Source organism: Saimiri boliviensis, chromosome 3 (genome assembly GCF_048565385.1).
Source record: "Saimiri boliviensis isolate mSaiBol1 chromosome 3, mSaiBol1.pri, whole genome shotgun sequence".
Classification (NCBI taxonomy): domain Eukaryota; kingdom Metazoa; phylum Chordata; class Mammalia; order Primates; family Cebidae; genus Saimiri; species Saimiri boliviensis.
In genome coordinates, this window is record NC_133451.1 from 64,779,358 (window position 1) to 64,792,505 (window position 13,148).

Sequence of the window (13,148 nt, forward strand, 5' to 3'; positions counted from 1 at the left end):
GAGAAAAGGAGACGAGAAAGGAAGAAGGGGAAGAGGGAAGAAGGGAAAGAGGGAAGGAAACAAGCAAAAAGAAAACAAAAGAAAATAAAGGTTAGGAGTTTAAACAAAGTAGTTTGTGTAATTGTGTGCAAATTCTGTTGGAAAATTGTCCTGGTGGCCTCAATGTGTGAAAATGAGTTGCTCAGCAGGGACTGCTAAAAATACAGCGACCAGGAAGACGAGATTACTTCACGCTGGCACATTTGCTTGGCTAGTGCTTGATCGTTGTTTGTTCTGACTTCTACTTCTGGTACAGTGTCAGTGCCTCTCTTTAAACTTTGTTCATTAGAGTAAAAGGATTAAGTTGAACCTGGAGGACGTGTACCAAGGCTTAATTCAGAAGCAAAAATTGGGGATCTCTGGCTCAGAGACATGGTTCACATTTGCTCTATTATTAGCACCAGGATTAGGCTGAATTTAGACTAGCATTTTTATTGCACCTGATGGGAAAATAGGAGGTTACTGCATTTAGACTGAAGGAAATCACGAATGTCAGCCTACTATTAACAATGTTTCAGATAAAAACCGCAAGAACCCATGTTACCATCCTAAAGTGGTTTTCAAAGCAGCGTGTTGCTCATCAGGACTAGTCTCTTCCTTCCTTGGTATTGTGATTTCTATTAATATATTTCTTTCTTTGCTTTCACTTCATCCCAGCTGGACATAAGGGACTGTCTTTTTCAGTGAGGCAAAGGAAACGCAATCCTATCTTTTGTTTCTTGCTTCAATCAGGGAAAAGACAAGAGCCCTTCCCATGCTCTGTAAGATACGTCATGATCTTCAGCTTCACTTCTCACTACCTTTCTTCTTGCTCTGCTGTTCCTTGAACATGCCAAGCCCACCCTTGTCCCAGGAACTTTACCCTTGCTGTTCACTCTGCCTGGGATGTTTCCCCCAGATCTCTTCATTCAGGTCTCCGCTCAAATGTCTTGGCTGACTACCCAATCTAAAATAATAATTCCTTCGACCTGCCACTGTTTCCCCTTATCCCTCTTACCCTGCTTCGTGTTTGTTTATTGTTTTTATCACCACCTGACAAATTATATTTTTGTTTATTTGTTTATAATCTGTCTTCATCATCTACAGGGTGAACTCCACTGAGGACAAAATGAAGCCCTCAGTGGGCTTCAGTATTCTCAGTCTTGAGAATGTTATCTGGAAAATGAAGCAGATGCTTGATGAATATTGTTGAATGAATGAAAGAATCTACTTTTGTCTGTAATCCCAGTACTTTGGAAGGCCGAGCCAGGTAGACCACCGAAGGCCGGAAGTTCAAGATCAGCCTGGCCAACATAGTAAAACCCTATCTCTACTAAAAATACCCCAAAATTAGCTGGCGTGGTGGTGCGTGCCTGTAATCCCAGCTACTTGGGAGGCTGAGGCAGGAGAATCACTTAAACCCAGGAGGCAGAGGTTGCAGTGAGCCAAGATTACCTACTGTACTCTAGCCTGGGCAATGAAGCCAGACTCTATCTTAAAAAAAAAAAAAAAAAAAAAAAAGGCTTTAATCCTGGGTACTTTAATGTGCCGGTTTATTTCTTTGGGTTTCCTGCAGTGTACTTAATTCTTCTGTGGGATTATATTTCTCATTTAGCATTAAAAGCTATCTGTTTTTGCAAAATGTTTTATAAATATGAACTTTAAAAAATAAGACCAGGCACAGTGACTAACACCTGTAATCCCAGCAATTTGGGTGGATGAGGTGGATGGATCCTTTGAATGCAGGAGTTGGAGACCAGCCTGGGCAACATGGCAAAACCCCATTTTTACAAAAAATACAAAAATTAGCCTGGCATGATGAATTAGGCCTGTAGTCCCAGCTTCTCAGGAGGTTGAGATGGGAGGACTGCTTGAGCCTGGGAGGCAGAGGTTGCAGTGAGCTATGATTGCACCACTGCACTCCAGTGTGGGCAACAGAGTGAGACCCTATCTCAAAAACAAAGAAACATATATATGTGTAAAAATACATACATATATGTAAAAATACATATACATGCTATATATAACACATATATATAAATATATACATAATAAAATATGTAGGAAGGTTATGTTTGAAGTTGGTTAATGAAAAAGGAGGGTCCTGGATTTTTCAGAGTATGTCCTGTGGCTTTTTTTTTTTTTTTTGACATGGAGTCTGGCTCTGTCACCCAGGCTAGAGTGCAGTGACAAGATCTCAGCTCACTGCAACCTCCGCCTCCTGAGTTCAAGTAATTCTCCTGCCTCAGTCTCCTGAATAGCTGGGATTACAGATGTCCACCCCCACACCCAGCTAATTTTTGTATTTTTAGTAGAGACAGGGTTTCACCATGTTGCCTAGGCTAGTCTCAATTCTTGATCTCAGCTGATTCCCCCGTCTCCGCCTCCCAAAGTGGCGGGATTACAGGAGTGAGGCTCTGTGCCCGGCCCAGAGTATGTACTTTTAATATTGGTTTATCTTGTTGTATCTATCACACTCTATGTTAGGCAGACACAGATAAAGACTCAAAGAATATATTTATTCAATTCATCATTATCCAGGCTAATGGACCAGCTGCTTGCTATACCCATTTGCCTGTGTTTGTTTTTTATATTTTCCATGAGTTAGAAAGGATCAATATTTTGGCTGAAAAATTTGGCTATAGACTAAGATGAAAAAAGTAAATAAGAAATAATGAGCATTGCAGCAGATGGTTTTGTTTTGTATTCTGCTTAATGATGCCTAAGAATTTGAAAGCAAGCTTTGCTATGGATCACCATTTCTATTTCTCCTCCTACCGCACTCCCCTACTTCCTTCCAACAAAAATACACTTTTAAGAGTTTTCCATACAGCAACAGGCAAACGAATGTCTGTCTGGCAAATGCACCTAATGACTAACTATACATTATTAAGAAAAATCAGTGAAAATATATTTATTTAATCAGGTGGTAGTCTCAGGAAAATATATGTTCAGATAGGATCGGTCTTCTTTTCATCTCAGTACTTGCAAAAAAATCTTAATAAGTAAAGATGGGATTCTAGAAACTATTTTAAAAAATGTATTCTGTGTAGAAAAGATAGCATGAGAAAAGAATTGGATGTAGGAGTACTATGGTCTCACGAAAGGGTTCTAGAGGTTAACCAACACATCATGGGCCCTCAAAATGCATAAAACCATCTTTGAATGTACAATTAGCATTCATTCATTCATTCATTCATTCATTATTTATTTATTTATTTACCAGACATTAGCCAAATGCCCAATAGCTGACAGGTTGTTGTTGTTGTTGTTGTTTTTTTTCCACATAAAAATACAAAGTTGAATAATAGAGCCCTACCCTTTAGTAGCGCATAGCCCTTTTAGGAAGACACGTGTCCGTCAATCAATAAGTGTGATGAGTTACTTAGAAGGCCATGCAAAGTGTAGGGGAAGTGGTAGTTTGTTCTGAGAAGGGAATTATCAGTTCAAGCAGGCTGGAGTTTGTCTGAGAGGAGCATGGGTGTAGAATCTTGGAAAGGCTTAAGTAAGATATCTTGCATAGATTAATAGTTGGAATGATTTTTAAAAAATTGATTAGTGCAACAAAAGAAAAAAATAGATACATTGAATATCAAATTTTAAGATGTTTGCGCTTCAATCTGGGGGCACACTGAGGCCTTCTTCACTCAGCTCATACTCATTCTAGCTCCTGTAGAACCCCATCTGGGTGCCAGGAAGTGCTTGGTAGTAAAACCTTAAGGAGGTATTTTCATGAAAATCTCTGTTAGGAGAATAAACCATTTTGCTGCCTTGGGGTTTGTACAGCAGTTTTTGTTTGTTTGTTTTTGAGACGGAGTCTCACTCTGCGACCCAAGCTGGAGTGCAGTAGTGTGATCTTGGCTTACTGCAGCCTCTGCCTCCAGGTTTCAAATGATTCTCCTGCCTCAGCCTCCCGAGTAGCTGGGATTACAGGCAGGCACCACCAAGCCTGGTTAATTTTTGCGTTTTTAGTAGAGATGAGGTTTCACTATGTTGGTCACACTAGTCTTGAACTCCAGACCTCAAGTGATCTGCCTGCTTCAGCCTCCCAAATTGCTGGGATTACAGGCGTAAGCTACCGCACCCAGCCTTGTATAACAGTTTAACATTGAAGTCATGAATAGTTACTTCCTGCTTTGGCGAAATTGTGACATGCCTTTGGGTGCTTCTCTGGCAAGGCTGTAGATCATTATTACCCATGAGACACCTCCTAGGAAGAGGGCATTTGGGGTCTTGTAATGGCTAGGCATTCCTACCACAAGCCTATTACCTGCCCAAAGCAAAGGAAACGTGAAGCATTAGCCAAATGACCTCCAAGTATCATCAAACCTTCAAGTACTATGATTATAGGATTCAAATTTCACCAAAAAGAAGTGCTGTGGGCCTGGTGCAGTGGCTCACGCCTATAATCCCAGCACTTTGAGAGGCTGAGGCAGGAGGATTACTTAAGCCCAGGAGTTTGAAAACAGCTTAGGCAACATGTCAAGATCCTAACTCTCTAAAAATACTAACAATTAGCTGGGCATGGTGGCACATGCCTGTAGTCCCAGCCGCTGGGGAGGCTGTGGTGGGACGATCACTTGAGCCTGGAAGGTCGAGGCTGCAGTGAGCAGTGGCTGTGCCATTACACCCTAGCCTAGGTGATAGAATGAAACCCTGTCTCAAAGTCGGGGGTAGGGGGGCGGAAAAACCGTGCTATGATTTGCTTATAGAGGCCAGGCTGCCAGCAAGTCGTCATTTGTCACTGTCTGGAGACAGACTCTCCTGTGAGTATGGTTTAAGTGTATGCTGAAAACAGTAAGAAGGTGTGAAGTATAAGGACTTGGGCTGTGTCCCCCTCAATAGAGAAATGCTGGCAAACAGTTCTTCTGCCTGTGTGCTGCCAGTGATGCCCCTCTCTGGAGGGATTAATATATTGATCAGCCCTCTGGAGGGTCGTGACCTCCCCAGTGGAGGAAGTCTAGCTAATCCCTTAGTTAATCTGACAGCAGGTCTGAAAGGATCCTGTTGCCAGGAATGGAAGGCATTTGTTACCTTGACAGCAGGAGTGCAGCATGTGAGCGTCTCTCCTCATCCCCATGTGATGTGTCACTGCGACACTATGTGTTTATACCTGTGCAAGACTCCGGAAGGTAGAGACTGCCCACCAGTGTCCCACATGCCCTCTCCAGGAGGCAGGGCTCGGCCCACTGGGGTCAGCGTGCACTCTCTCTTTGCTGTAATCCTAGATGTCAACTGATGGAACCCTTTAAGCCAGAGGCAGATCTCTCAGGGAAGACAGCATGATTCCTGATATGGGCAAAGTGCTGGGTAAGTAAGAGTGCCTGCACTTTCAACAAACCAATTGGTTAAAATTCTTCTCAACATAGGGCACTTGTAAAACGATGAGTGTTTTCCTCTTCCAAGTGGCCGTAAATGTTACTGGACAGTTGCAACATCACATCACAGTGGTCTCAGGTGTTTTCCCTGTCCCTGCCTTTCTTACTTTGATGATTTTTGTCTTTCTTCATATATTCAAATACTTTGTGAACTGGGGATTGTTTGTGCTAATGGGCTTGGAAGTGTTCTGGGGTGAGTTGTGAGCCCTTTTAGACTCCAGCCCGATTCTGGTGGCTGTTACTGCCCTCCTCCTTTCACCTGCATTTTTAAGCCCACTAGTCTCTTCTTTAGGTATGCTGTAACCTCATCTCTTACACTTTCATTCTGCAGACTCAAATTCTAGCTATTACAGAGTTCCATTTAAGACAGGCTCAGGTATTCATGTTTATCATTGTTGGTACATGAAGATATTCTCATCACAAAATATTTGTAAGTGGAAACATTTAATCAGCTGCAGTTTCTTCCTCCGCCTATCCCCCCGCTTCCTTCCTTTACTGAAACTCCTCTTAGATTCTGTATCCTAGAGAAAGGCAAAAATATCAGGAAGATAAATCTAATTCAAACTTGTGTTTTATTTTATTATATGTTTTTTTCCTCTGAAGCAAAAAGTGTTTCATAAACATGTCATCTTTCACAGCAGCAAGTTACTGTGACTTGAACATCTCTGCCTTTCCCACCCTGAGATCACAAAAGCATTCACATCTTAATGGCTCTGCGTCCTAGCTACCCATTATGGTTCTTTGTGGAGCTCCTCTCCTCCATATGTTTGTGGAAATTCCCGCACAAATTGTTTTTCATCTGTTCACCACTGAGCTACCCAAACTGCGTTGCCACAGATGCCAAAGCTGGAACTCTGCTGTTGCTAGTGCAGTCCTGCTGCAGATCCCAGTGAAAGATGTGATGCTGCCACACTGGTCCCGCTGCTGCTGCACTCCACACCACCACCATGGCTGCCTTGGGGTAGTTCTTATCTCAGGCACCTCAGCCAATGATGCTTTCGCAAAGTGAGAAAAGGAATGCTTCCTTGCTCTATGTTACAGGGATGACAGAGGGTTCTAGAACGAGGCTAGTTATCCCTAAAGCACAATGAGTAAGATCTCAGAGTGCTTTATTCTGAATTAAACTGCACTGGTCTTGCTGCAGCCAGAATTGCCGCTTGCAACGAATCCAGTTGGAACTCTGGTGTTGCAAGGGACTTTGCTACCACCAGCACCTTCTCATTTGAGATTCCTGATAATGCCTTGGCCAATTTTGGTTTTGAAAATAAAATTAGAATGTTTCTTTCTTTGGTTTTGGGAGTGGTGGGAAGGCTGTGACCCAAAGTTTCTAGTTATGAGACAGCTGTTAATTAATATACACAGGGCTCAAACATATGGCTGGAATGCCTGGGTCCCCAGTTGTTCTGCTATTAGCTGCTAAATTCACTGCCTTTCAACCCTTAAGTTCTTTTACTAAATGTACTATACCAAATACCTTGCTCCTTTTGGCAAATTTTCTGTTGTCTCTCTTTATATCTTATTTACTTTACTTCCTTCAATTAATTAGTTGTATATATGTTAAACCTAATTGAGGTCAGGATTTAGTTATCTTCCCAGGAGGGTCTGTAGTATCTAGCAATTCAGTTTATTCCAATAGATTCTGTATTATAGGGATGAAGGGCGATGGGTTCGCTTATTCTCCCTAACTTGGACATATCCGAGTCTCAGCTCCAACCTAGCCAAGGCATTCTGCATTTGCAGCCAGTTATAGTTCAAGTTTCAAACATGTTATTTGCAAATATCTCTCCTCCCACCACTATAGAACACTCCATCCTCTCACCATCTTCCTTTGTCTTCCTACTCTCAACCTAACCATTACTGTGATGTCCTCCCCCTCCCTTTCCTGCCTGCTAGAACAGCCGCCAAAATGCTCCACGATCTTCATGTTTGTTTCTCAGTGATTGACACAGGGAACTCTTCCATCAGTGTCTTATGGGCTTTTCTTTCCTCAGGAGAAGAATATCTATTTATCTGGATAAAACGATCAGAAAATTACGTTACGATAAACTATTTGCAACATTGGAGAAACAATAGAGATTAATATAACAATACCATGTAGCCACCACTTACATTTAGTAAATGTTAACCTCTTCCCATTTTGCTTTAGATGTTTTGAAATAATATATTACAGATATAGTTACACTGTGTACATGTAACTCCCTAAGTCATCTATTTACTTCTCCCTAGCTTATAACTCCCTAAGTCCCACAGAAATAATCATTCATTCCTGAAGTAAGGTTTTTTAAATTCCCATTTTTTTTTTTTTTTTGAGACAGAGTCTAGCTCTGTTGCCGAAGCTGGAGTGCAGTGGTGTGATCTCGGCTCACCACAACCTATGCCTCCCAGGCTCAAACAATTCTCCTGCCTCAGCCTCCTGATTAACTGGGATTACAGGCATACGCCCCCATGCCTGGATAATTTTTTTATTTTAGTAGAGATAGGGCTGGACTTGCCAGTCTTCACTGTGTTGGCCAGTGTGGTCTCAAACTCTTGCCTCAGGTGATCCACCTGCCTCGCCCTCCCAAAATGCTGGGATTACAGGCATGAGCCACCATGCTCAGCTCTCATGAATGTTTTAATGCATTTTAATGTAAGTGTGTATACCTGAATGATTATACAATATTATTTTATGGGTTTAAAAATTAAGTGCATGATAGCATTCAGTACATCACATTTTCCAACCTGTGTTTTTTCATTCAAACTTGAGGGTTTTTTTTTTTGTTTGTTTGGAGATGGAGTCTTGCTCCGTAGCCCAGGCTGGAGTGCAGTGGCACGATCTTGGCTCACTGCAACCTCCGCCTCCCAGGTCCCAGTTCAAGCAATTTTCCTATCTCAGCCTCCCAAGTAGCTGGGATTACAAATATAAGCCACCATGCCCAGCAAATGTTTGTATTTTTTAGTAGAAACGGGGTTTCACCATGTTGGCCAGTCTGGTCTTGAACTCCTGACATCATGATCCACCCCCCTCACCTCCCAAAGTGCTGAGATTACAGGCATGAGCCACCGGCACCTGGCCCAAACTTAATGTTTTTTAGATTTTTTTCCATATTCATACATTAGATGTAATTCATTCATTTAAACTACTGTACAGATTATATTTGAGACTCTACCCATTTCTCACTTGATGGGCCAAACAGCGACTTTAAATTCCCTTTTTCCCACTCTTCCAACTCTTGCCTTATTACCGCTGAAAAATTTCATTACTCCTTCCTGATTCTGATTATTAAGGTAAAACAGAAGCTGTCTTACCTATTTGTCTCAAATGTTGAATGAAGTAAACTGATACCTGAAGTGACAGACATGGCAGCTAAAGGACAAGAACAGATTCCAAAGTTATGAGCCCTGAAATGATGCCGTGAAGATGCTCTAAGTGTTGATATGATGTTGGTGGAGATGCTGTGCCTGGGACAGCAAGAGCGTGGGGCTCTGGGGTAAGACAACCCAAGCTTGGATTCCAGCTTCATGCTGTTCTCGTTGCTTGAATTTTTCTCTAAACCCTTTACCTGCCTCCATTCCCCATCTCAAAGTCCTAATGGATAGTGTATGGAGTTGTTTTGAGTGTTAAATGAAATAATTCATATAGAGCTTGTAGTGCATTGACTGGCATGTGGTTAGCATTCTGTTCATCTTTGTTATGGTTATTCACTTAGTTGAATGCAGACACGTCTGTTTTGGTAGTGGGATCTATGTAAGATCTACTGTCTCTTGGCTGGAGCTGTGTGCGTCTCTCTCTCTTCCGCTCTCTCTCTGTCTCTCTCTCTCTCTCTCTCTCTGTGTGTGTGTGTGTGTGTGTGTGTGCATTTATGTGTGTTCAAAATGAGGATGAGGAGGGACCACCTACTCAGTGCTTATAACCTTGAGCTTATATGGAAGACCATCTCACCTCTGCTTCAAAGGCAAGATGGACTTTTTGATGTGTTGAGGATTAGATATTAATTCAGGGAATTGTTCAATATCTTAACATCTAAGAGCATTATTAATAATGAGATGTAAAGATTGCCTTGAAATATAGTCTATAATAATAACTTGAATTATTTCACTACATTAAACACAATTTTAAATGGTCTTTTCATATGTATATTTCAACTTATCTGCAGCTTCCACAACCCGATTCAACCCTCTATTTAAATGCACCCCAAATGACAGTTTTTATTAAGTAATAAAAATGTATATATGGAGATAAAGGTAGTGAGAGGCTATCAGGTTGGGAAGGGGGAGACTTTGTGGCCTGCAGGATTTTAGTGACTCCGTCTTCATTCTTAGAAAAACTGTTTTGTATTACTGCCCTTCATAGGCATTATTCAGCCAGACACATACAGATGTTATTCAAAGAAATAAGATTTGTTCTTTGCTAGGAAAAATGCTAAAGGTAGGATGGGAACCTCTTCAGAGTGCCTTTTTCTTCCAAAATTATTCTGAAGCAATTAGTCAGGGTTATTCAGAGAAAGACTATTTCAAACAGCTCTATTAAGACAAAATGGTAACTGTGATGATTGTAGCCAGAGACACAGAAGGAAGTGGGGCCAAATAAGGGTACGGAACACGAAGAGAACTCACACAGAAGGCCATTCACGTGGAGGACAGTTTTTTGTTTGTTTTTCTTTCTTTCAAGGGATTCTCTTGCCTCAGCCTCCCAAGTAGCTGCGACTATAGGTGTGCTCTACCACAATCAGCGAATTTTTGTATTTTTAGTAGAGATAGAGTTTCACCATGTTAGCCAGCCTGGTCTCGAACTCCTGGCCTTGTGTGATCCACCCACTTTGGCCTTCCAAAGCATTGGGATTACAGGCGTGAGCCACCATACCCTGCCAGGAAATATTTTTAAATGAATCCTGTGGATGAACTGAGAAGGATGTAAATTGGTTAAGTCCCAAATTCTCAGGTAGCCAGCAATGGGTTATGGTCTACTCACAGTCAGCATTTCTATGGCATTCTGAAAATTTAACTTCTTTCACAGTGACATAAAATAAAAAGGTATCATCTTTGGAAATACTACATGTCTCTGTTAGGACCTGGCTCCTAATACTAGTTTTGTACTCATTTTGCAAAACTGCATGTATTCTGCAAAGACAGCCCTCTCCCAAATATAACAGTATCTGTAATAACAACACAACTTTTTAAAAAACTGCATTTGTTTTTTGTTACTGCGTTTTTTCCACATATTAAATATTTGAGAACTGTACTGGAACTATATTGCCTTACTGAGTAGTAACGCTCTGTAAGCCAAGAGTGGTACACAGTAATAAAATGTAGTGGCCATCTTCGAGGGAGTTTTATCCTTTGTGGTATCAAGTACTAGATTATGTGTTACCAAACTAGTAACACATAAAGTTACTACTCATAGTTACTACTCAGTAACTATGTAACTCATAAGGCAATATGAAGATGATTTTATTAAGGGATGCAAGATAATGTAAACATATAAACAGGAACTGGGACTCTGTTCAGTAAGGATCACTGGACCACAATTTCTATTTTATAGCTCATTTTAAGTAGGAGCTTTTCTATCTCAGAGAATTAAAATTCTATGGTTGATGGATTTCATTCAATAAATTTCTCTTTTTCTATACTTCACCAGGATTCTATTTTTCCTATTTTTTTAATAGAAACTCTATCACATTGACAGATATTTTAAAAATGAATATTGATATTTATATATTTCAAACCCTAGTAAGATATTAGCATATAAATTTATAGAAACTCATAAGGAGAGATTTGTTGAGACAGTTTCCTGTATATTTTCTAGGAAGAAATATTTGATTTTAAGTATTTTGCTGGTTACTGGGAATTTGCACATCATGTTACCTCAGCAATAACAGTGCAGAAACCTAAAAACAGAATGCTGAGAACAGAACCTGAAAGGAGGGCAAAAATAAGAGACTCTTACGTGGGTTTAGGTATCTAGAGGTATCATACTGTCACTAAGAGTTTTTATATTTGAGATACATCAAGTAATTGTTATTTTTCTTTTTACAGATACACACACTTCTGTTATAATCCTCTGCCTATAAACCTGAGCACTGATGCTTGACCTATTGTAAGTAAGAAAGTCATATATGGGCTGGGTGTGTGGGCTCACGCCTGTAATGCTAGAACTTTAGGAGGCTGAGGCAGGGTGATCACGAGGTCAAGAGATTGAGACTATCCTGGCCAACATGGCAAAACCCCATCTCTACTAAAAATATAAAAATTAGCTGGGTGTGGTGGTGGGTGCCTGTAGTCTCAGCTACTTGGTAGGCTGAGGCAGGAGAATTGCTTGAACCTGGGAGGCGGAGGTTGCAGTGAGCCAAGATTGTGCCACTGCACTCAGAGCACCTGGGTTTATAGGTGCCCACCACCACACCTGGCTAAATGTTTGTATTTTTAGTAAAGATGGTGTTTCACCAGGTTGGCCAGGCTAGTCTCAAACTCCTGACGGCAGGTGATCTGCCTGCCTTGGCTTCTCAAAGTGATGGGATTACAGATGTGAGCCACTGTACCAGCCTATTTTGACCTCCTTTCTGTCTTTACTTAAAAAAAAAAAAGATTTAAATCATAAATGGTTAGGAATAGAAAACTCTTTTTGTTCTGAAAGTGAATATTCTGACCTTGTTCTGAATTGATAAGCTGCCTAAGTTTAGCTTTAAACTCCCAGAGTTCTTGTGATACTGGTGGGTACTTAATAAATCGTTGCTATTGTTGTTGTTGATAATATAGGTGAAAAACGAGTGTGAGATGCATTTTTCTCCTTTGTGGCTTGATATTAAAATTTTTCTTTTCAAACCTTTATAGGGACATACCTATTTGTTGGTCTTACAATGGTGGGTCATTTATGCATCCTATTATAATTTGCTCCAAATACAATAGTTTTTATCTTCAAATAGAAACAAATTGGAGAGAAGTAATGAGACACCATTTGGGATTGTTGGCAACTTTAAATGTTCGAAAAATGAAATCACAAAAGCAGGATAACAAAAAGCTTCACCCTGGCTGATTAGATGATTTAATCAGCAGTTGGTATTGGCACCAGATCATCAGCCAGACTGTTAAAAAAAAAAAGTCCTAGGTACTGGAACTCTGTCCTCTGTGGGGAAAAAAAATCTAGAATGTGTCCCTTATTATACCTTTTGGTACACAGATTTCCCTTATGAATTTCTGATTAGAAGAAAATATGGGATACGGAATTGTAAGCCAAGAGGGGCACACAGTCATAAAATGTAGTGGCCACCTTCAAGGGAGTTTTATTCTTTGACGTATCAAGTTTTGTGTTATCAGGGTGTCTTGTCCTGCCTGGTTCAAAGCACCCATGACTCACATACTGATGATCAGAGAGAGAGAGAGAGAGAGAGAGAGAGAGAGATTCCAGGGAAAATGTATTTGGAAAAGTACTTGTAAGAGCTTCTGCAGTGGAGTGGATTGTACAGATCCTTCTCCAAATATGAAGCAGTGTGCGTCTATTTTTGGCATCACATTATAAATAGGGCTCCTGCTTATTGTGACACAGGAAAAATACTTTCAAGGAGATTTACATTCAGCTCTACCATGTTATAATATTTAAGGCTGCAGTACTTTTATAGATAATGCTAATTTGCTGGTGAGGTTTATTAGCTTCGTCTCAGCTGTTAGCAGGTATAAGGATATGTAGTTAGGGGAAGTTCCAGGATTTTCTCTGAAAAAATTCAATGTGTTAACAAGAAATATTAACCACATACAGCATAGTTGATACAGTTCTCT

The 13,148-nt window shown here is 40.6% G+C and overlaps 1 protein-coding gene across 2 annotated transcripts in view; it reads left to right on the plus strand.

The window, feature by feature from the left end:
* Positions 1-13,148, plus strand: part of SLC4A4 (solute carrier family 4 member 4) — a 500,506-nt gene that overhangs the window by 14,584 nt on the left and 472,774 nt on the right. For both annotated transcript variants that reach the window (XM_074396248.1, XM_074396247.1), the window contains exon 2: positions 11,412-11,472. In XM_074396248.1, the coding sequence (XP_074252349.1) occupies positions 11,459-11,472 (14 nt within the window). In that variant the 5' untranslated portion in view covers positions 11,412-11,458. The remainder of the gene's footprint in view (positions 1-11,411; positions 11,473-13,148) is intronic.